General features: G+C 44.0%; 1 protein-coding gene across 1 annotated transcript in view; it reads right to left on the bottom strand.

The window, feature by feature from the left end:
* The window catches only part of EXOC4 (exocyst complex component 4), a 488,502-nt gene extending 465,951 nt beyond the window's left edge, over window positions 1-22,551 (bottom strand). Inside the window, exon 1 of the mRNA XM_009900238.2 lies at window positions 22,455-22,551. Within this exon, the coding sequence (XP_009898540.1) occupies window positions 22,455-22,540 (86 nt within the window). The 5' untranslated portion in view covers window positions 22,541-22,551. The remainder of the gene's footprint in view (window positions 1-22,454) is intronic.
* Between the last annotated feature and the right edge of the window lie 2,154 nt (window positions 22,552-24,705).

Raw genomic sequence — 24,705 nt, 5'->3', positions numbered from 1 at the left:
CATCTTTAAACACAACAGAAAAGCCATTTCGCAAGGGATCATGATTCTAGAAAGAGCAACGAAGAAAACTTACGTGAGCAAGCAAATCTGTACTGCCATATGGAACACAAGAAGAGGACAGGAGTACATGCACACTTGTCCTACTCCACTACCAAAGAGGACAGAGGAATTAGTGAAAATACATCCGGCAAAACCCCTGAACAAGACAACGTTCCCAAGTGATGCATTTTACTGTACAGTTTTAACACTCCTGTTTGCTTTCAGATGGCAGTGGCAGAAGGTTAACAGCTACCACATGGAAATGCAGAGAAGAGATCCTCAGACTACCAGCATGGGCACCTCACACCCTTCTCCCCACTCCCAAATACCAAGAGCTGCACATTTTACAGAGGATGAGGACCCCTCTCTTCATTCCACTGACAGTGCAGCTTCCTCCAATAAGTAACAATCTGTAACATTTCAAGGTCCATGCTTCATGGCAGCTACATAAACAGGAATGCTTGCTGATGTTTTTACATTAATACTTTACTTCTCTTTGTTGTGTTAAATCATGTTTTCCACCAAAAATAAAAATCACAGAACACAGAGGTTGGAAGGGACCTTGAAAGACCATCTAGTCCAACCCCCGTGCCAGAGTAGGCTGCAGAGGTACAAGTCCAGGAAGGCTTTGAATGTCTCCAGAAGAGACTCCACGACCTTCCTGGACAGCCAGTTCTTATTTGTACTCTATGCAAAGTGGTCAAGTGTCATGAAAAAAAAGACTTGGAAATGACAAACAGAAGTGCAGTGGTTAGAAAATAAGCTTGAAATTAAGATATCAGGGTTACAGCCTCTGCTGTGCCACAGACCTCTGCTATTGTGCTTGTAGCACCCTCACACTGCAGTCTGTATTTTGACACTGGAGTGTGAGGTACACACAGCATGTAGCTACTACAGACTCCTCATGTAAGTAACAGCACTCCAGTGGAACAGGGTGAGCAGGCAGATATGTGTTCCTGTGGCCCAGTTTCTCACCCAGGAAACACATAGCACTGGTTCCACAAATGAGATGAGATTCCATCTAATTACTGCTGAAATTCAGTGTGGATAGCAGAGGTGAGATAAACAAAGTTGTGTTCATCTTCATCAATGACCTGGATAAAGGGACAGAGTGGACTCTTAGTGACTTTACTGATGATATCAAACTGGGGAGGAATGGCTAACACACCATCAGGCTGCACTACTACTCTGTGAGACTCGGACAGGCTGGAGAGTTGGGTGGAGGGGAACCTCATCGAGTTCAACAAGGGCAAGTGTAGGGTCCGGCACCTGCGGAGGGATAACCACAGCACAAGTACAGCTGCTGGACAGCAGCTCTGTGGAGGAGGACCTTGGAGTACTGGTGGAAAACAAGTTAACCATGAGCTGGAAAAGTGCCCTCAGGGACAAGGCAGCCAGTGGGGTGCATTAAGAAGTGTGCCCAGCAGGTCTCAGAAGAGTCTCTTCCCACTCTATTCTGCCCTAATGAGGCCACATGTGGAGTACTGGGTCTGCTTCTGAGTTTTCCAATTCAAGAGATAGGGAACAGAATCCGAAAGAGCACTGCAAGGATGGTGAGGATACTGAAGCATCTCTCATGAGGAAAGGCCGAGAGACCTGGGGCTGTTTAGCTTGGAGCAGCCTGAGAGGGGATCTTCTCAATGCATATAAATATATAAAGGGTGGAGGTCACATGGATGAGGCTGGGCACTTTTCAGTGGTGCCAATTATAGGATAAGGAGCAGAGGGTACAAACTGGAACACAGGAGGTTCCACCTGAACACAAGGAACATTTTCTTTGTGTGGATGCTGGAGCCCTGAAGCAGGCTGAACAGAGAGGTTGTGGAGTCTCCTCTGGACAGAGTGCAAACTTTCCTGGACTCAATCCTGAGCAGCCTGCTGTGGGTGACCCTGCTTCAGCAGAGAGGTTGAACTAGATGATCTTCAGAGGTTTCTTCCAACCCCTACCATTCTGTGATTGTGGTGGGTTGAAAGAGAAGGCTCACCTTCCCCTCTCCCACTAACTAGGAATGGAAAAAAAACCACAACTAACTCAGCTGGTGAACACTTTAGACAATGTATGAAGATGCACCAGCACACCAAGGTAAGCATCCAGTTAGCACATCAGCATTAAGCACACAGCATTTGAGACAGTGAAGTCTGGGCTCATGCTGCAGTAGATGAACAGAAAGCATGTGCAAAAATACATATGGCAGTAAATATTCCTCCTTTAAAAGCTCTCAAAGAAGAATCTGCTTTCCTTATAACAAACTGCTTAATTTTGCTAGAAGAATGTACTTCAGCATAGTTATACCAGCCATGGAGGTGTATCCTTCTTAGAAATTGACATGTTTGGGTTTGAAGCTAAACAGTATTGCTTGTCTCAGTAGTTCAAGAAAACATTGATTATCCCCAACCTGCTTTATAGATTGCACGAGTAGTGTGGATTGCTACAGACAACGTAGCGGCAGAACCAAACTAGCCTGTGTCATAGACTAGAAAAGTTTAGTTCTAATTAAACAAAACTCAGTTTCAGAATTCTCAATTTGAAGCACTCACTTGGATCCATCTGCAATGCCAGTAGTTTGTTACAACAGCTCCAAGATCCTTTCCCCAAGGCTGCATCACTAACGTCAAAGGAGACCACACACTTCTGCTCATGCTTCAGGAAGTTCTTGCACAGCTCAGGCTTCCTAAGAACTCCCAGACCCACCTGTAGTTTTTCAGAAATTGTGCTGCCTGGTTGTTTTTGTCCTTGCAATTGAGTGTACCCTGCTCTCTTATGGGGAGGGGAGGGGGAAATTATTGCTAAAAACACTTGACATTTGCACAGGCAAAACACAGATGTTTATGAAGCCTGAGAGAGAGGTCACAACAGGACCTGTATCTTAGAAACCACATCAAAAGCAGGACAGAACTAGAGGACATGGAAATCAGAAGCCTCAGAAATACCACAAGCTTATGCCTACTGAAATAATGACCACGTCAAAGTATCCAGTTTAGTTGTTATTTTGCTCTTTGCTTAGATATGATAGATATTTGCTACCACCTTCAGCAGAAGCAAGATGCTTTGGTGGAGGGCACTGGGTGGCTGAGCACCACACACCTTCTCAAATAGTCTCAAACCTCTGTTCAACCTGGTCATGAACACTTCCAGAGGTGAGGCATCCACAACTTCTCTGGTCAACCAGTTCCAGCATCTCACTATCCCCACAATGAAGAACTTCTTCATTATTAAAAAGTCCACTCCTACCTTTTTTACCAGCCCCTTGCAGTACTATAAGGCTACTATAAGGTCTTCCCAAAGCCTTCTCTTCTCCAGGATGAACCACTCCAACTCTCGCAGCTTGTCCTCACTGACAACCCTCATGATTCTCCTATGGACTTGTTCTAACTGGTTCATGTGCCCCTTACATCTCAACAGAGCATTTCTTTGGGCTTATCTTCTAGAATACTCCAGCAACGTAGACCATCTAAAGCTGAATACTGCTTTGGAGCTATTAGAGGTGATGTTACCTGACTCCTGCACATGTACAAGCAAGCTCACACGCTAAGTGCCAACATGGGGCCTTCCCATCACCAGAATATTTCAGCATCCAAACCTTCCAGGAGAAAACAACTATGGCTCATCCTTGCAGAGCTCCAACTGATATGTCCTCACCAAGGAGAAGACTGGAATAACACCCCATTACATATTTTTCCAGTCTGTAATCCTAACCTGCAAGACTTGAATGCAAGTTTCAGGCTTTGCCAACTACTATATTCCATGAATCCCACATGGCTGTGTTAGGTGCACTACTTCAAAACCACAACATTAAATCCTTGAAATCTATCAGCATCTGTAACTACAAAAAGGAGTGATGTCACTTGGAATCTGAAACATTACCTGGAATACCTGAATTTCCTACCTAAGCCCCTTGATACACAAGCCATTTCTTTCTCACTCTGCACACACACAAAAACAACAACAAAAAAACCCCCAGCAATGCAAGGAATGCTTAATATTCCTGAGATTAGATATGTTCCTGCTAACGCTGCAGAAAAGTAAGCCAAGGGCACCTTTGCTTGGTTCAGTGCTATTAAAATGTGTGGCGAGGAAGGAGAAAAGTCAACATGCTGTTTGCCAGCTAGAAAGGATCAAAACTGTTTGGGAAGGGAACTTTGCTGAAAAAACTTTGAAGGGGGAATTACAAACCAGGAGAGGATTATGAAAGAGTGATAAATATACATTAGACTTGTAGAACTCCCTGAAAACCAAAAGCATTCAAAACATGACACAAAGGAGGACTGTCAATTCAGATACTGAGTACATGCAGGTTATGAACTCAGTGGGGATCTCCAGTAGGTTCCCTCAGCAGTTCACTTCCCCTCCTCCCCCCCGATTTCTACTTCTCTAAATGAGAACCACCTCCCTGGAAGACACCTGTCATTTCTGCTTGGCAGCTGGATGGCTGCATCTGCCTGTCTCATTAGCAAGAGCTCAATAGGATTAGAATAATTCCGACTGGATGCTAAGAGACATTTTTATGCTACAGTAAAACTAATTCATTAAGTCAAATCTCATTGACTTTTGATTTTACGTCGTTAAAAATACACATTACACAAATGCAAAGCATTTCATTCACTGCAGTCACTTCCACATGTGGAAGAGAGGATGAAGCAGATGATCAGACAATCCTTAAATCATTTTATCATGGGATGTACAGCCCCTTGTCTGGGGGCTGGGCTGGCCCCTAAGGAAGTGGGAGAGGCTCTCTATGAACCTTTCAGCCTTCCCAAGGAGAACAGAATGGGAAGAAGAGCGACTGATGGGTTGGGAAAGAAACTAAACCACCTTCAGTGAAAATAATAACAATAAATGAAATAGACACAAGCCAGTATCAAACCCAAACACTGATGTCAATGATACTGCCCCACTGATGCTAGGCAAAGGCACTGGGGAAGTCCCAGACTGGACTCGACAGCAGATGGGAATGAGATTCAGGATTCGGAGTCCAGAACTGGATTAAGGAACTTGTGTACCACGATCAAAGGGACAATGGTCAGAGTCCTTCTCAGAGAGCAGCCATTGGAGAAGACCCTTGACTCTGGTAATCCTTCAGCTATATACTGAAGGTGACATCCACAGGATGGGATCACTTGTTGGTCAGTTTAGGATCACCTGTCCCATCCACTCCTTCCAGCAGGTGCCATCTCCTACTACACCCCAACATGGGACACAAGATGTAGCAGTGCCCTTCATCTGCACACGAGCAAGTCTAAGCAGGAGCCTTTCTGCAGCCCAGCCCTTGGCAGTAACTCTGCCCATCAGCACTGTCACTGCTAGAAGCAGCCACTGTGCAAACCTGCCCTGAACTTCAACTAGTGCAATTCCTGAGAAGAGCCTGAACTGACAAGCCAAATCACAGAGCAGAATTAGTTCTGTTCTGGCTCAAACCAGGACAACAGCGCATTTCATACAAGAAAAACCTCCTCCTGAGGTCAGTGAATTCACAGTATCATGAGAGTAATAAAAACAGTCTATTGGGACTACTCATTTCAACAGAATTTGATCTGTAGATCACAGCACTTTTTATCTCCACTTTCTAGTATCAAGGAACTAGCACAGGGAGCTCTACAGCAGTCCTGAAGCACTGTCGTTCTGCAAGACACCTAAAACCTGAAACCCCCTGATACACAGTTCAAAGACAGGAATATCTGGTTTCCAAAGGTAAAAACATAAGAAATGTATTCATACTGATGAAATGTAATTGTTCTCTACCACTGCTGCAAGAGACTCTACCTTCGTAGAAAGATGAACAAATTTCACAACTTCAGAAGAATCTTCCTTCCTCTGCAGCACAGATTAAATGAACAATGCCTCTCAGACACATTGGCCCAACTAGCACCCAAAACCGCATTTCAACCTACTCTCACCTGTTGCTTTAAAGCAGCCACAATCACAGAATCACAGTGGTTGGAAAAGACCTTCAAGATGATCAAGTCCAAACATTAACTCTACAAGAGCAGCTACTACACCACAGCCATTTCCGACTGTAGCCACCACAAAAATAGAGCAAATCAAAGTATTGGGAGGAAAGATTCCTGACTTATGGATGCCCACCCATAAGTGACCCACATGGTATTTGGAAGCATCTGGAAAACTCACTAAAGTAATCAAAACTTGCTTTTCTCCACAGGCCTTAGTCTCACCATTTTCCTCTGAGCAGCAAAATTAAATGCTCCTCTCATCAAGACACAAAGAAGCTTTGTGAAATACACACACCATCTGAAGATGAGCCAGCTTGTAGCCAGGTGGCCAAGAAGGCCAACAACATCTCAGCCTCCATGAGCAATAGTGTGGCCAGCAAGACTAGGGCAGGGATTGTCCTCCTGTACTTTGGCACCGGAGAGGCCACACTGTGAATACTGGCTTCAGTTTTGGGCCCCTCACTCCAAGGACACTGAGGTGTTGGAGTGTGTTCAGAGAAGGGCCTAGAGAAAGGGTGAAGGCTCTAGAGCACAGGTCTTGAGGAGCAACTTGGGGAACTAAGATTGTGTAGCTTGAAGAAAAGGTTGCAGGAAGACCTTCCTGCTCTCTCCAACTGAAAGAAGGCTGGAGCCAGGTTGGGGGCAGTTTCTGCTCCCAGGTAAAAAGTGGCAGGATGAAAGGAAAAAGCCTCAAGTTGCACCAGGGGATGTTTAGGTTGGCCATGAGGAACAACTTGTTCTCCAAAAGGGTTGTCAAGCTCTGGCACAGGCTGCCCAGGGCTGTGGTGGAGTCCCCATCCCTGGAGGATTTTAAAAGCCATATAGGCAGTTCTGGGTTAATGGTTGGACTTGATCTTGGAGGTCTTTTCCAACCTTAATGACTATGAAAATGCAACACATTAAGGTGGGGTAAAAGAAACTTTCTCTAAGAAACTATCTGTTGCCAGGAACAGGTAACACCAGCAGATTCCCCACTCTATAAAACAAGTTCCTCTCACACTATGGAAGTAATGTTGGCTACATCTTGTGTTTTGACAAATCACTGTTTTTCATAGGCCTACCCACGACATGCAGATGCCTGAACTGCAGAATTACTACACTTTATAGAACTACTTAATCGTCTCTGTAAATTAACTTCTGCAGTGTGATGCATTCATCTGTGCAGGAAGTATAAAAGACAAACCCTCCAGCATTCACATAGTGCAAGAAAAACCAGGTAGATGTGAAAGGGTGGAAAACAAGCCATAATTTCTTCAGGAGCTGACATTTCTTACACAGTCATGAGGTGAAAAGACACAATGTTTACCAAGCTATTCAACAGCAGAAGAAAACAAGCAGCATTGTACTAAACATCATGCAGCACAAGATAACTACAGAAGTACAGAAATGCTATACAGAGATGACCAGCTGCAGAACTATGAAGCAATTGACCTCCCCACCCAATGTGCTATTTTTGAGCTTCAAACACACTCCAGCCCCAGAAGATGATTTAACATCGCAGCTTCCAGCACCACAGAAAGCACACCACACACTGACTAATCTTTATTCTGTGTAACACCCATGCTCCCACAAATGGGCACAGTTTAAATGCACCAATAAACAACTCCAAAATCAGCTGTGATGTCAAGGAAACGCACAACAGGTTTCTTTGCTCAGTCCCTGTAGCAATGAGCCCAAAGCAAACTGAACAGCCACAAGAGCAGTTACAAAGAAATGTTCTTCCTGGGGCATCCCATGACACTACAACAGAATCCCAGCATGGCAGGGGTTGGAAGGAACCTGTGGAGATCATCCAGTCCAACCTGGAAAGCGGTCACCCAGAAGAGGTTGCCCAAGATCACAATGTCCAGGCAGGTTTGGAATCTCTCCAGAAAAGGAGACTTCACCTCTCTGGGCAGCCTACTCCAGGGCTCTACTACCCTCACAGCAAAGTTTTTCCTTATATTTAGGTGGAACTTCCTCTGTTTCAGTTTGTGTCTAGAGGCCCTTGTCCTGTCACTGGGCACTACTGAAGAGTATCTGGCTCCATCCTCTTGACATCTAGCTTTCAGGTATTGATCAGCATTCAGAAGATGCCCTCTCAGTCCACTCTTCCCCAGGCTAAGCAGTGCCAAGTCTCTCAGCTCCAGTCTCCTCAGCATCTTTGTAGCCTCTACTGACTCCCTCTGGTAGTTCCCTGACTCTCTTTAACTGGGGAGCCCCAAATTGGACATAATACTCCAGATGTGTCTTCACTAGGGCAGAGGGGGAAGAGAATCTCTCTTGACTTGCTGACCACACTTCTTAATGCTCAGTTAGGAAAACTTTTTGCAAAGCTAGTAACAGGCTGCTTGACACGGAGATGGTTTTACCACATCCGGTCCTACTGGTGTACCTCAGTCTGAAGCACCAGAGAAACAGCTCTGTTCTCTCCTCTTTTCTTCTGCAAGAGCCAGCAACAGAAATAAGCCAGAGAGAAAGCCATTAATTTGAGCTCCAAATGCCCACAGTTCAAACCTGTTTTCTTCTGCAAATATGCTTAATGCCCTTGCACTACACAAGCACAGTCTTCTGAGCCTGAATTCAGGGTGTGATCCACATCACTCCTGCTTCATTCAGTAGTACCTTGTTGCTGCCTTGCCTTCATTAGAGTGGGTTTTTTTTCTACCAAATCCTTCATTCAGCTTCCCACTTGTGGCAAAAGGAAGTTAGCAACAACCTTTAAGACTATCCATTTACAAGCAACAACCTCAAAATTACATTTCAATCAAAAATTAGATTTGAGGCTCAAAAGAATTCTGTTTACATGGAGAAGTCTCATATTTGCCCACACAGTTCGTATCATCGAGGGCTTCGGTCTGCTTTCTAGGGCAGATCAGTACTTTCTTCTGTCAGCTCCCTGTTATCTTCCTACCTGTTCAATAAAAGGCCAAGAAAATCAGGTTGTCTCAATTTTAAGAGAAAATTGTTAACTTTAATGAAGAATAAATGTTTCATTGCTGCAAATGTGCTTTTTCTGATGCCTCTAGCTAAGCTGGGTAGATAGCTGCCTGCCTGTTCTACCTACCTTCAGGCCAGCCCTGTTAAGTATGATTACTGCTAAGCTAGGGATAGTAAATGGAGTCTTAATTATCCTTTTCTTGACTGGAGGTTTGGTTTCAGAGGGAGAACACTGCAATAACAGTATGTGGGCATTATGCTTCTGTAGCATTTTTTATTAAACAGAATTGAAAGAACAGATACTGGATGGAAAATGCAAATAAGTTTAGAAAATTAATCCTAAATCAGTGCCTGCAGCACATTAAAATATTCTGACAGGAGACCAGCATGCAAGTCCCTGATGCTTTTGACCACTGCTGCTCAGCACCTTGGTGGGCTCAATGCTGATCAATATCTAAAGGCCAGCTGTCGAGAGGATAGGGCCAGACTCTTCTCAGAGGTGCCCAGCAACAAAACAAGGGACAACAGGCACAAACTTGAAGGCAGGAAGTTCCACCTAAACATAAGGAAAAAAACTTCTTTCCTGTGAAGGTGCTGGAATCCTGGAGCAGGCTGCCCAGAGAGGTTGTGGAGTCTCCTTCTCTGGAGAGATTTCAAAGCCACCTGAAGGCAATCCTGGGCAACCTGCTGTGAGTGACCTGGCTTTAGCTTGGGGCTTGGACTAGATGACCCCCCAGAGGTCCCTTCCAATTCCTACCACTCTGTGATTCTGTATCCCTCTAGAGCCTGTCTCCTTCCACCCCACAATACCAGAGATAGGTAAATACTCATGGTTGAAAGCAGAGTAGTGCACAATGCACAGGTGCAGCATGGAAATCCAGGAAGAATCTTTGTTTACTTCTAGATCAGGTTTCTTTAAGCCTGCAATTCACCTGCCTTCATTTGGCACCACTTATTCAAATGAAAACACTTATTAAAAAACAGTGGGAAATACCAATAAAAACAATTTTTAAACACACCAAAAACAAACAGCAAAGGTAAACTGCTCAAATTTAAATGTTTCTCACCAGATCAGGAAAAAGAACATTTTAGTGAAGCGCAATTGAACCAAGCGCTGAATCACTGGGGGAGCAAACAAAGCACCAATCTGAACAGCAATTCACAGTAAGCTCTCTGCCACCTGCTTCTGCCATGCCCTGCATCACATCACACACCTTATTAAGCCTCCCAGCTCCTCCCTGTCAAACACCTTTGAAGCTACAGTGATACAATTTGTGGTACCAACTGCAACAACACAGCTTGACTGAAAGCTGGTCTTGGGGAAAGCTAAGCCTGCACTTTGAAGTGTCACTAAACTACAGAACTCACTTCTCTTGTGACCTTTTCCCCCTTTGAAAACTCCAAAAATCTCTTCAAGAGAAGCTTCTAAACTGCACACTGAAAGCATTGGGCAAAATCCAAATATTAAGGGCTCCACTACCATCCATCACCTCTGAGGAAATGGAGGAAGCTTTTCAATATTTAACAGTTTGAATAAGAGTTAAACAATAATTCTTTACTGCCCACCAACATAAAAGAGACACAGACCTGCTGGAGCAGGTCCAGAGGAGAGTCACAAAGATCATCAGAGGGATTGAGAACCTCTCCCATGAAAACAGGTTGACAGAACTGGTGGTGTTCAGCATGAGGAAGAGAAGTCTCCAGGGAGACCCAATAGCTACATTTCGATATCTGAAGGGGACCTACAGGAAGGCTGGGAAAGGACTGTTTAGAAGGGTTTGTGGTGATAGGATGAGGGGCTGTGCCAGGGGAGGTTCAGGCTGGATGTTAGGAAGAAGTTCTTCACGGAAGAGTGATTGCCCATTGGAATGGGCTGCCCAGGGCTGGCTCATTGGAGGTGTTTACGAAGAGACTGGATGGGGTGCTTGGTGCCATGGTTTAGTTGATTAGATAGTGTTGGATGATAGGTTGGACTCAATGATCTGAGGTCTTTTCCAACCTGGTTAATTCTATTCAATAATAGTTTGAAACTGGAGCAGAGTAGATTTTGATTAGACATTAAGAGGAAGCTCTTTACAATGAGAATGGTGAAATACTGGAACAGGTTGCCCAGGGATATGGTTGAGGCCCCATCCCTGGAGACACTGAAGTGGCCCTGGGTAGCCTGATCTAGTTGGAGGTCTCCTGGCTCACTGCAGGGTGGGTTGGACAAGATGACCTCTGATGGTCCCTTCCAACTCGTTGCCATCGCTGTATGTGTGAAATCTGCAGGCATTACATATCAGTAGTACTATAAAAGCACTCCCAAATATGTTATGTAACCTTATATACATACTGGTTTCACTCCAGGCAATAAGGTCAATAACACAGCACTAAAATTACCCTTCAGGATGGACAATTTAAAGAAGGTTCATTTATTTATTCTCCATTTCACTTCACCAAACATAAACCAGTGTGGTAGTTTTAGGCTATGCCTTTAAAGTGTTTCACAGATCTTGAACAGGAAGTAGTAAAATGGAAATAAATCACTATTGGGTGGAAAGATTATGGACTTAAGCTAATAATGTAAACAATTTCTCACTCTTCTCACCTCTTCACTCTGGGAGATACTAACTATGTGCTTCTGCTGGCTTCTGCTTGACCTTGGCTGCATTGTTTTGTCTAAGTTCTGATGTCTCTCTCTGCTCCTTTCTCTTGTCCCTTTTATGTAGAGGGGAGGAAGGGGGGACAAGAAGGACCTAGCTATTAGCTTCCCCTGGTCTTTGACCAGGGGATCCTTGTGCTGTTCATTAACTGCATACACCTGTAAATATTGAATATTTTGTACATATTAACTGCATTTCATTGTAGATTGTAGTTTTGCTTGTAAATACAGCTTTCATTTGCTTCCAACTGAGCTGGTCTGGCAAATTTAATTGGGGGGGCAGAATTTTCAACCCACCACAACAAACAAACCTCTGCAAGGTACAGGAAAAATAAAATCAAAGCAGGGCCTTAGCAAACAGACAATTTTTTTGTCCAGCAAAGGATTTATGGAGTTAAATGAAGAAAGCGATTGCCTCAAGCATCAAATAATCATTTAAGCAGAGCACTGTGGATGTCTAGAAAGACCCATCTCCTCCCTGCAGGAAACTGCTGCAACATGCCAAGGAGACACTAAAAAGGAAAGAAAAGGAAAAAAGAGGGGGAAAAAAAAGTCAGAGGAAAAAGAAACCTATTAGAATCTTGTTATTTTTCATAAGGCATCCCTTGGTGATGACCATGGCCATGCCCCCAATACAGTGTTTGCTTTCTCAATTTGGTTTAAGCCCTTGTGATCATTACTAGATGTTTGTAGTGTGGGAACACACAAAGGGCAACCACACAGCCACCCCATCAAGAGACACTGCTCAGACCGACAGCACAGGCTCCTTGTGGGAGGAAATCTAATATACAAGAAACAACAACAGGTGAATAAAAGATAAGAGGTCAGGACGCAAAGAGAACAAAAAAAATCAAGATGAGAGAACGCATCTGTCCACATCTCAGCTGCCCAACAGAAGCAATCATAACCAGACAGTTACTCAGACACCATCAAGTTGTAAATTACCACAGGAGATGCAGCTATGACTTTGAACTGAGACTTGTTGGGAGGATCAAATGTCAACCTCACAGATCCGCTGAAGATGCTCTCCAAGAATAAATACTGTGGGATAAAATGCACTACTTTGTTACTATCTTTTCACAGAATCCCAGCATGGGAGCAGTTGGAAGGGACCTGGAGATCTAGCCCAATCCCCCGCTAAAGCAAGGTCACCCACAGCAGGCTGTCCAGGATCAATGTCCAGCTGAATCTGGAATCTCTCCAGAGGAGGAGATTCCACAAGCCCTAGGGGCAGTCAACTCCAGTGCTCCATCACTCTCAAAGTAAAGAGTTCAAGTGAAACCTCCTGTGCTGTAGTTTCTACCTGTTGCCCCTTGCCCTATCACTGGTCACCATAAGACAAGCCCAGCCCCTTTACATGCATTGAGAAGATCACTTAGTCTTCTCTTTTCCAAGCTAAAGAAACCCAGGTCTCTCAGCCTCTACTTGCATGAGAGATGCTGGAGTCCCCAAGTGACCCTTGTGGCCCTCTGTTGGACTGTCTCCAGCAGTTTCCTGTCCTTATTGAACTGGGGAGCCCAGAACATACTGCTACCTCTCCTAAAAGGTGTAAAGGGAAACAGAGCCTTACACAGTGGTCTGACCCTGGTCATTTCAAGGACTGGGGTTTGTAGTGGGAAAGTAAAGCAACACACAAGATCAAACAGGCTTTTTGAAAATGTTTTCCAAAGGGACCTTGCTTTTCTAGAAGCCTCTGAGTTAAGCAGTGTAAGATGCACAAGTGAGGAAAACAAACCCAGTCTTTTCTGAAAACCAGGTGTTGGTTGGGTGATTTGTTTTGTTTATGTGGGTTTTTTTGTTGGTTGTGGGGGTTTGTGTTTGTTTGGTTTAGGTTGAAGTTTTCTGTTTATGTGGGTGGTTTTGTTTGTTTGTTTCTTGTTTCTTACCCCAACCTTTATTTGTATGGGTGTGAAAGTCTCCTGTGTAGGAAAAAAACCCTGTCTAGAACAGTTCAACAAATATTGTTTTACCTGATTTGCCATCCCACCCTGTGAGACCTTACAAGCAGTTACATTTCAACACAGCACAATGAGACAGTTTTGTCAAGCCCCCTGGGGCAAGAACAGCTGTACTTCAGCTAACTGTCTACACGGCTCTCAATTTCCAGAGGTTCATAAAACTAAAAGGACTTATTTGACTTTTATAATTGAAAACTGATGTCTTTAAGACAAGTCCCAAATGGGGTGATCTACAGCTTCCAGCACTGTTTAACCTCAAAGTATATAATGTGATAATACACATTTTGAAACCTCTGTGGAGTCTCACTGAAACCATTGCAAAAGCTGGTTCCATATGAAATAAAGCCAGCAGTCAGGGGGTGGGGGGAAATCCAGAGGGCATTTGAAAGTCTAACTTGGGAGCAACATGTTGAACATTTTCTCACTGCTTTCACAGGTTAGTTGCCAGTTCCTATGAAATTCTGGATTTGAGGAAATTAAAACATTCAAGAGGCAAACTACTCCCTTCATGTAGACAATGAAGTGCTAGAAAGAAGGTGGTCCAAAACTGCAGCAGACAAGTCAATAGGCGTAAGAAGTGAGGAATCACTGTCAACTATTAAATTTTAAAGGATCTTTCCTCTACAAATGAAGAAATACATCATGAGGCAAGCAAATTCCATCCTCACCAAGGGGAATACAAAGTACCCAGCCTCCAGAGGAGCAGATCTCCGCTGTGTAAACAAAGTACTAACTCCCTTCTTCCCTCTAAGAAAAGGCAGAACCCAGTCTCTTCAAGATGGTGTTAAACACACAAAGCAAACAGTCTTCCAAAACATTTTCCTCCTTTCCTTACATTTCATTAATCTTTCATGTCCCTGACACAGTTGCTTAGAGAATTTTCAACAGAAGTTGATCTTTTTATCATTGAGGACTTGCAGATGTACAGAGGTTGAGCAGCCTACAGCCACCTAAACAAATATCCTCAGGAAATTCTTTATTTGGCTAAATTAACCAACCCCTCATCAAATTTCACCATACCAATACAAACAATGCAAGTGTAGCTGCTGATCAGCTCCTTTCTGAAACTGCTGCACTGCAGCCACTGCAGATGACAGCTTCAACAGAAGACATCACACCCCTTCAGATGGCTCCATCAGCAGCACATTAAGATGGAAAACCAGCCCCCCACACAGGCAAAGTCCCAACAACACCAGCTAGACACCACCTTCCACTGTGGGAAAAGGATGCAGAGCAGAAAGATCCATGAGCTGCCAGTGACAGCGGCCAGAGCAACTCAGCTAACACTCCATTGTGCGAGAACCTGTCTAGGACTATCTTCACATACAGAGACCACAGGTAGCAACTCTCTACCTTTTTTTTTGTGATTAACTTTCGATCCAACACTCAACACAGCTTTTATGTGAATTAACACATCCCAGGAGAAAACTGAGGTCCTAAGGTTGAGTATTTTCAAATCTGCAAGAGCAGAGGCTAGACAATGCTACTTAGACCTGCCACCTGGATGATTAAAAGATGAAAAGCATTTAAGGAGCCATTGGCCACCCTCCACTATGAATCAATCCACGATACCACACCACATCACAACAGCAGCCCTGCCTGAAGCACCAAGAGGCTTTGGACAATTCCTTATTAACCTGAATGTTTCAACATCATACCAGAATGAAGAGCTGCTGGAAGCAGCATCTTATAAAGGTTTGAAACCACTGAATTTGTAATCATCTATTAAGAAAACCAACTCTTTCTGCATCCCAGCTAAGGGTAGGCTGAACTGCAACTCTGCACAGTGCATTCTCTAAGGCTAAAATAAAAGCTGAAGTACCCAGAGCCTTTCACACATATTGGGTGGGGCTTTGATCTAGTGGAAGCCTCAGCTCATGGCAGAGGGGTTGGGATTAGATGATCTTTATCAGTCTCTTCCACCCCAAACCAGTCTGTGATCCTATGATATTGTCCTTTCACACGTGGTTCTGTATTCACACACACCCTCACCTCTTGTTGCTGTCTGTATCAAGCTAAAGTTAACAATTCCCAAAGACAGATACAGGTGGCACATCATCCATCTCTGAGGGTCCTTACATAAGGGCATGGATCTATTGGAGAGTGCCCAGAGGAGGGTCACAAAGACGATCAGCAGGTTGGAACACATCTGCTATGAGGACAGGCTGATAGAATTGGGGTTGTTCAGAACATAGAAGAAAAGGTTCCAGGGAGACCGTACCATGGCCTTTCAAAATTTAAAGAGGCCAAGAAGAAAGGTGGGAACAGATGTTTTGGCAGGGTCTGTTGTGACAGGACAAGGGGTGACAACTTTAAACAGAAATATTAGGTTTAGATTACATATGAGGAAGAAGTTATTTACTGTGAGGGTGGAGGCACTGAGGCCCAGAGAAGTTGTGAATGTCCCCTCCCCAGAAGTGTTCAAGGCCAGGCTGGACCGGGCTTTGAATGACCAGGTCTAGTAGGAAATTTTCCTGCCCACAGCAAGGGTTGAAGCTAAATTATCTTTGAAGTCCCATCCATTCCAAACCATTCTATGATTCTAAAACCATTTCAGGAAAATTTATCTTTTAAAACCACATTCAGCCATGTATAATTTACCCTCAATGAATTTCTGAGCTACTTGTAGAAGAGCCTCTCCCTTTGTAACACTGAAAAATACCACTAAGCCATAAAAATGGTTTTAAAGAGACCATTACAGTACACACAGATCAGAGTAACTCAGCTTTATTCCTTGCAGCAGCTATTTCCCACATGTAATAGTGAGGGCAACGGTAATACATCTGTCTTTCTCACTCTGCATCACAAACTAGAATTTCATTTCTATTGCTACAGACAGAAAGAGAAGACCAAATGCCAGGTCATTAGTAAGAATCCATTTAACAAAGTTCACTGCAAATGTAATGAAAATAATGGGCAAAAAAAAAAAAGCATTAAAAAGAATTCCACTAGTGAAAAATAAAGTATAGTCAGGGTGGGTTTTTTTAATGCTTACAATTTCAACTTCTGCAGAGATGAAAGTAGGAGGTGTACTACATCTTGCCTCACTTTTCTTTCTCCTTGACATCTGTCATACGCATTTGCCTGTGGAAAAGCTTAGCACAAAGATTTCAATGAGGTCTTACAGAGTCACTGCTGAAGTTTGTTTTCTCCCAATTAAAGCAGCTATTAAAGGAGTTTTAAAAAAATAGCAACCTTTAATTGGAAAGAAGAACACCTCACAGTAAATAAAAAGCAGACACATTCACCAATTAAAAATCTGACACAATCGCTCAAAAAGAAAAGGGAAAAAAAAAGCAGCCAAGCATTTGCTAAATGCCAGGTTGCTTGTTCCAGAGCACAAAAGCTGCTTCAACCAGCTCCCAACGAAACAAAAGGTTAAGAAAAATCAATATACACGTGTTTGTCCTCTGAAGGATACCAAAAAAGATATTCCCCAACTCATCCTCCAACAGAGGAGCAGGACTGCCTCCATTCACTGCACTCGCCTTCCAATATTTGAAGGAGACCTACAGGAGAGCTGTAGAGGGACTTTTTACATGGAGTTACAGGATGAGAGATGATGGCTTCAAGCTGGAAAAAGCCTGATATAGATTAGACATTAAGAAGACATTCTTCATGTGAGGCACTGGAACAGGTTGCCCTGAGGAAGTTGTGGAAGCTACAGTCCTGGTAGTGTCCATAGCCAGGTTAGACAGGGCCTTGAGAACCTAGTCTGGTAGGTGGTGTCCTTGCCCACATCAGGGAGGTTGCAACTAGGTGATTTTTAAGGCCACTTCCAACTCAAACCATTCCTATTCTTTCCAAAGGAATTGCCAAAGCTCATGTAATCAGCATTAGAATCCTACAACAAAAGCTCCTGGTCTCCAGTGACAATATTTTGTCCTTACAAAAAACCTTTTAACAATCTCGAAGATTCCTATTCCTCCATGAAAGAATTAGCACATACACTTTCAAAATGTGTTGAGGCACGAGTGCAAATGTTGAGCTTTCAACTGTACAGCAGAAGCATAGGACAGAAGCTGTCAAGTCCTGATACCTAATATCCAATCCCAGGAGGTATGTCTTCTCAGAGCAAGTGTCTTTTCAGCAACGTGAGGACAACAGCAAACTGAAGATACATTCATATGCCCTAAAGGCACGGGGTAAAAGGAAGAGGACTCCCTCAAGCTGCAACAACAGTAAGGGTTTTAAGAGTAGACTTTGCAAGTGCTCATTAAGCTTCCCAAATACTCTTCCTTTATGAAACATGTATTGCTATGAACAAACCCTCCATTTCTCCTCAAGAAGAAACAAGAGAGAAACTGTGGTCAAGAAGCCTTTGTAAGCCAGTCTAACTCAGCTCCTGTCTCCTTCTGAACAGATCAGTCCTGTCCTCAGGCAGCGCTGCACATGGTTCACTCCTGACAGTGTTCCTATAGGCAGGACAGGCAAAGCACCAAGTACTGAATCCAGCACATACAGGTTTTTAATACCCCAGGAGAGCTGGTGTCCTCATACTCCCATAACACTGAGCAGGAAACAACAGCAGCATCACACTACAACACATGCCACCTGCGGGCTGCAAGATCCGTTTGGGGTTGGTAAACAAACTGCACTGCTGTCCGTAGCTATGCACAGATTTTGAAGCCAGTGAGATGGACTCACAGAAGTATTTTAGTGGGAAGAGATCTGTAAGATTATCGAGTACAACCGTTAACCCAGCACTACAAAGACCACCACTAAACCGTGTCACTCAGCACCACATCTAAATGGCTCCAGGCATAGGAGCTCCACCACTTCCTTGGGTAGCCTGTTCCAGGGCTTGGCAATCCTTTCAGGGAAGACATTTTCCCTAACATCCAACCTAAACTTGTGCTAGCGCAACTCGAGTCCATTTCCTTTTGATTTGTTCTGTGTTACTTGGGAGAAGAGATCGACTCCCAGCTTGATACAACTTCCTTTAAGATTGCTGTATACCACAAGCATCCCAAGAGGAGACCCAAGCTAAGTGGTCTGCGATGCAGACACAGTAACTCTGCTCAAGTCAGGGCCACAAGGCAGCACAGACATCAGCACCGCACAGCTTGGGAAGCAGAAATCACCCCTCTGGAGCACACAGCCTTAGCAGGGTTACCATCACCCAGCAGATCCTGGGTCAGCTCAAACACCACAATTTTATCTTCAGTTTAGTGCTCTACCGGGCAGCACATCTCCTACTCAGTGAACGACTTCTTCTGAATCAGCCCATAATTGTGGCTGTCTTTATTATCTGTTCTTGGCCACAATCAGAAAACCAAGGTGAATTCCATCAGTGCAGGAACCTTCCTACAGGAAACAACTCCCAAAGAACAAATGTGTTCTCCAGCACAACAGGAAAAGCTGACATTTCACAGAGACAGAAAAGAGACCAAAAGCAGAAGGGTATTTCCTGCTAGGTCTTCCTACAACACAGAACTTTCTGCATTCAGAGCTTCTGAAAAGCAACACTAAGGACAACTCAAATATTCAAACTACACCATAACTGCAATGAACAGTAATGGAAACCCATACTGCTACATTGAAATGCATATAATTAACTTTCCTGAAGCAGCAGCAGCACCCCAATTTTAGACCAGAGCCTCATCTTGTCCCATCACTCTTCCTTGAGAGGAAGAGAAACTGACCTATCTCACTACAACCTCCTTTCAGGGAGTTGTAGAGAGAGGTACTTCCATAGCATCCTTTTGTCCAGGCTGAACAATCCATTCCATTAGCTGTCCCTCACAAGAGTTGTGTTCTAGACTCCTCACCAGCTTTGTTGCTGATCAATGGACAGGCTCCAGCACCTCAATGTACTACTTGGAGTAGAGGGCCCAAAACCAAAGCCAGTACTCAAGGTGCGGCCTCAGCAGAGGTGAGTACAGGGGGATGATCCCTGTCCTAGTCCTCCTGGCCACATGATGCCTGATCCATGCCAGGATGCTGTTTGCCTTCTTGGCCACCCGGGCAGCCTGTCCAGGAAACCTTTAGTATTGGAAAACAGTAAAATTATTCAGCCCCCTGCAAAAGAGAACTACTGAGCTTGAGTAACTAACATAAGTTACCCCTTCATTAATAAAACAATTTGTATTTATAAGAGATCTTTCAGATTTCAAAGCATTTTACAGACAATCACACTAAATAGATTTTGCAGGCCTAAACAATGTTTCTGTTTGAAAGACATAACTGTCTTTGCTATAACCAAGTAAAATACCACAATACTTGAGGAAGCTCCTCTGGATTTGTTTACAGAAGAACACAGTCAGAGTTTTGCTACTTTTCATACATCGTTTCCTTTTATGAGCCTTTCACACAGCAACAAGGGAGAAATAAATAACCAGGGAAACACGAGTGTAAAGGCACAAGGACTGCTAGAAGACTCCACACGTGTGTGTTTTGGAAATGAAACTATCAAAGAAAAAAACAACTTTGCTACATTTCAAACTAAGAGCTTACTGCTAATATTTTAACATTTTTCTGAAGGTGAGTAAAATTGTAGGGAAGATATTTAACCCACTCAGGTCCTCATTTCTTTGCAAGGGTAACTTATGAGCACACAAGACACCAAGAGATTTCACCTGTTGCTTGGGATATCTATCCTCACCTGAGCTCCTCTACAGAAACAACATACAGAAGAAAAGTTATTTAAATTCCTTTCCACACCACTTGCTTTTTTGTATTCAGCTAACCCTAAGAAACAGGAATTTTATTAACACAACACTTTTGCCTTCCTTTGCAATCAGTTCTGCTTTCAGGTTTTCATGGTCTGGCTCAATACAACACTTCAAGCTCTGCAAAGACTCTCCGTATCCAAAGCAAGTTCTAATTAAATTCTGGAAGTTGAGTTACCAGGCTGTTCTAGTGAATAGTTTTAATTTCATAAAGCTGATAACCTCAGTGTTGTACCTAAACACCAGTGCTGAACTAGGCAAGGTGTCCAGTGCCCATAAGCCAAAGAATATTAGACAAACATCATTTCTTATTTGCAGAACACAGTAAGATGAGCTCACTCTCATTTTATATTATAAATTAAGTAAGTCCAGACTTACTGAAATAGAGATCCAAAAGAAGTGCCTTAAAATACTCTAGGAAATTTTAAGAAACATGGAACAAAAAGTAAGTAAAACAAACCAACCACCCACCCCTCCACCCCCCAAAAAAACACACCAAACCTGCAGGAAATGTTTCAGGAATCAATACCTTTATATTACTCATTTTCCAGTGTCTACTAATTGCTGCATATTCTCTAACTTCCGGTTCTCAGCTATAATTTGCCATGTTTGCCTCTCAAACTTACTTATATTTGAGGCTAATAAAGAAACACTAAACACAACACACTTCAAGTTCCCACTCTTGAGCCTTATCCCAATGTAAGTGCCCAGCAAAAACTCAAGATGCAGGTGAGAAGCTTGCATTTCTTTTAGGTTTTCACAGATAACCACGTCTTTATCATTCAAACAGTCCATGTGAACTCATTAACAATTGCACCCATGAGCCTGAAAATAAAACTGGCATGAAACCCACCTATTTTAATAGTCACATACTTGGGTATTAGCTTCCCCCTTTCAACACTTGTTATATACAAAAGACTACTTAATTATACTCATACCACTGCCATATATCACAGTTATATGAGGTCATACCAATATGTACTTTTCCCCATCTCCATACATGTATACATGGAACTCCAACCTAAACAAACCTGGATTTAAAACACTTTTTCTTATACAACTAATGAAGCATGCAGGCTTGAACTGGAAAATCAGGCACCAGAGCCTGCATTAAGCATCACCTCTCATTCATTGGTCGGTGTGATTCTCTGCTACTTATTACCACATAACTCCAAGAATGCAGTCACTACCCAGCAAAGGCTGAGCAGTTCTGTGAAGCAGCTCTCTTTTCAGAGCCACCACCTAGCTCAAGTTTTGCAAGATCAGTTTGCAGAATTATGAAGCAGAATAGAACTCTGACCTAAACATTACCCTTCAGAGAGGATTTTAAAATCACAACATGGATCTTAAAGTCCCAACAAGTCCTAGATACAGAACTATTGCTACAGTAACTTCTCCAGAGTCACAGAATGACTAGTTTCTGGCAAAGATATTGAATTTGACAGTGAAGTTTTGAAGTTCATTACAGCTCACAATATTACACTGCTATGATTGCTTGCTGTCCACGGTCCCTTTACAGCATGTGCATAAGGTGAACATTTAAAAGCTTCAGTGTGGGACATCAGCTGCCAACCTACTGCTTATAAACAGCATAAAAGTCACAAACCCTTGAAGGAAGCACAGAGCAAAACCAGTGAAGTGCACTCAGACCCTTGCTTGGCTCCAAGCATATCAAAGAATCATCCTCTAGCAGATGAAAAGAGTTTGGGGACAAGGGCAGACAAAAATCAATAGTTTGAACATGAGAAGACACAACTGCTTTCTTTTCCTCTCCCACAAAATGGTTAACCTGAGAAGCTGCCCTTTTGCTATTATTCTCAAACAGGATGGAATCTGCACACAGGATATCCCAGTCTTACAGCTTTCTCCAACCAGCCTTACTGTGCTGCTGTGCATTTATGGATGGTGAGCAACTATGGACTGTATAGCAAGAAAAAGACAGTACCCTGACTCTCCTCGTACAGCATTAAAAGAGTGCTAAGTGCTGGCCTTCCTCCTGTGATTTCAGGATAGCGCAATGTAATGGGAACAGAAAGGAGTGAAAGAAACAGGGCTTGAGGACAGCAGGACACCCGTAAGAAGATCTGCTCCAGCACTGAAGGTTCCCTATCGCTGCCAGGGCCCTAGAAGAAGCCAAAGCTCTGAAGGCCCGGTCCGGAAAGGTCCCTACAAAACCCTGGATAAACCCCAGGTGTGCACACAGCGCCCAGAAGAGGCCTGCGGGCAGGACGGGAGGCTGCGGAGCGGGGCCGGGCCACGCCGCGCCACCCCTACCTGATCACAGAGATGAGCAGCCCCGAGGGGTCCTTGCTCTTGCTCATGGTGCTCCGGTAGCGACCTGCAGCCTCGCCCGCCGCCATCTTCCAGCGACCTAGCCGGTGCGCCGCAGCCAATCAAAAGGCAGGAGGTGGGGCCGTGCGTGTCTGTGACCAATAGAAGGTGAAGGGGTGGGACGCGGGGCAGCGAGGCGCTGAGCTGCCCGTGGCGGCGTCGCGGGGCATTCGGGGAGTGGTAGTTTTAATGGCACCGGCGGGCTCCAAACCGCGCTGTTTGGAGCTGTCAGAGACCCACCGCCAAAGACACGCTTCCTCCTTCGAGAGGTGCTTAACGTTGAGGTAAACAGAGAAATTACAGACCAGACAGGGGACAGGGTGTTGTGTGCAAAAGTCATAGAAGCACAGAATGGTTAGGGTGGGAAGGGACCTTTGCTTCAGCTGGAGGCTGAAGGTTTGGGTGGGAAGATCACCTAGTTCAAGAAATCCTTTCTTCCTATAAATTGTGTGATACCAGTGACTTGCTTTTCCCCTTTCCTGAAATGGTTTTACCTGCAAACCCTTTCCACACTTTACTCACTGGTATTTTCACGGAATCATAAGATGGGTTGGGTTGGAAGGGACTTTTAAAGGTCACCTAGTCCAACCCCTCAGCAGGGCCATCTGGAAGGAGATCAGGTTGCTCAGAGCCCTAAACAATCTCACTTGGAATATTTCCAGGTTTGGGGAATCTACCACCTCTGTGGGCAACCTGGGCCAGTGCTTTACCAGGCTTCTTCCTTAGATCTAGTCTGAATGTCCCCTCTTTTAGTTTCAAACCATCACCCCTTGTCCTGTCACAACAGGCTGCTAACAAGGCTGAACTAATTTCTTATATGCTCTGTTTAAATAATAAAAGGCCCCAAGAACATCTCCCTTGAGCTTTCTCCAGGGAGAATAACCCAGACTCTCTCAGCCTGTCCTCACAGCTGAGGGCTTTCAGCTCTCTTATTAGTTTTCTGGCCACCTCTGCCCCCACTCCAAGAGGACTACATCTCTCTTGTGCTGAGGACTCCAGAGCTGGCCCCAGCACTGCAGGTGGGGGCTCAGCAGAGTGCAGCAGAGGGTCAGAATCCCCTCCCTCCACCTGCTGCCCATCCTGCTGGGGATCAGCCCAGGACACAGTTGGCTCCGGGCTGGGAGCACATGGTACTAGCTCATGTCATCAGCTTTTCATTTGCAGGACTCCCCTGCCCTTCTCTGCAGGGTTGATGATATATCATTTACTGATGATAAAAAAACTGGGAGGAGTGGCTGACAGACCATCAGGCTGTGCTGCCATTCAGTGAGACCTGTGCAAGCTGGAGAGCCTGTTGGAGAGTAACATGTAGTTCCACAATGGCAAGTGCAGGGTCCTGCATATTTATAGGGTTTAAAGTGGACAAAATGTGCTAGCTCTTCAATGTGTCCTACAAATTAGCTAATGCCAAATAGAAGCTTCATGCCACAGCCTCAAGCAGATAATTTTTGCAAGTACATCTACAAAGGGTTGCTCAAGCATCACTTAATTTAATGTCTTTAGGTTACAATGTTTTTTTAAGGCATTGTTTTCCCCAGGTGTCACTGGGAAGGTGGTGAGGTGACGCAAGCTGAAACAGCCCAGGTGATCTTTGAAGTCAGCTCTGAAAGTAAACCTAAGCTAGTCAGCATTTTGCATTGGAATTGTGGGTTTTTGCACATCTGGATACGACAAACCAGAGTTACTTTACTTATTGGATGGGAAGTGGCAGTTGTCTGGCAAAAAATGCTTACTGAAGGCCAACCTACTCTGCCATAGTCCTTTTTTCACTATCAGTGCATTCCATCTCTTGCCACAGAAATCACAGAATCACCAAGGTTGGAAGAGACCTCAAAGATCATCAAGTCCAATTGCCTACTTTAAAATGTCTACTTTAAAAATGGTTCATGACACCTTGTTTGGGGGTTAGAAAACAAAAGATTTTTTTCACCACTTTTCTAGGTGAGGTCCAAAAAATCACTTTACAACAGCTGCCTTTCTTTTCCCGTTTGCAGCTGAGTGATAAGAAAACCTCTCCAGTCAAGTCCTTTGAGAGCTTGTGTTAAAAGTACCATGCAAGACCCAGGTTTGTTATTGCAGAGGTAGGAATTCCTTAGTAAGTGCAGGTATCTAATAGCTGTGGGGTGTTTTCTAAACCAGCTTCACTCCCTCATGTCAAAGACACTACTCCAGGTTGCTACTCTGGAGCTGTTTC

Source organism: Dryobates pubescens, chromosome Z, assembly GCF_014839835.1.
Source record: "Dryobates pubescens isolate bDryPub1 chromosome Z, bDryPub1.pri, whole genome shotgun sequence".
In the NCBI taxonomy this organism is placed as follows: domain Eukaryota; kingdom Metazoa; phylum Chordata; class Aves; order Piciformes; family Picidae; genus Dryobates; species Dryobates pubescens.
The sequence above is the reverse complement of the archived record's forward strand: the minus strand, read 5'-3'. Positions and strand labels throughout refer to the sequence as shown.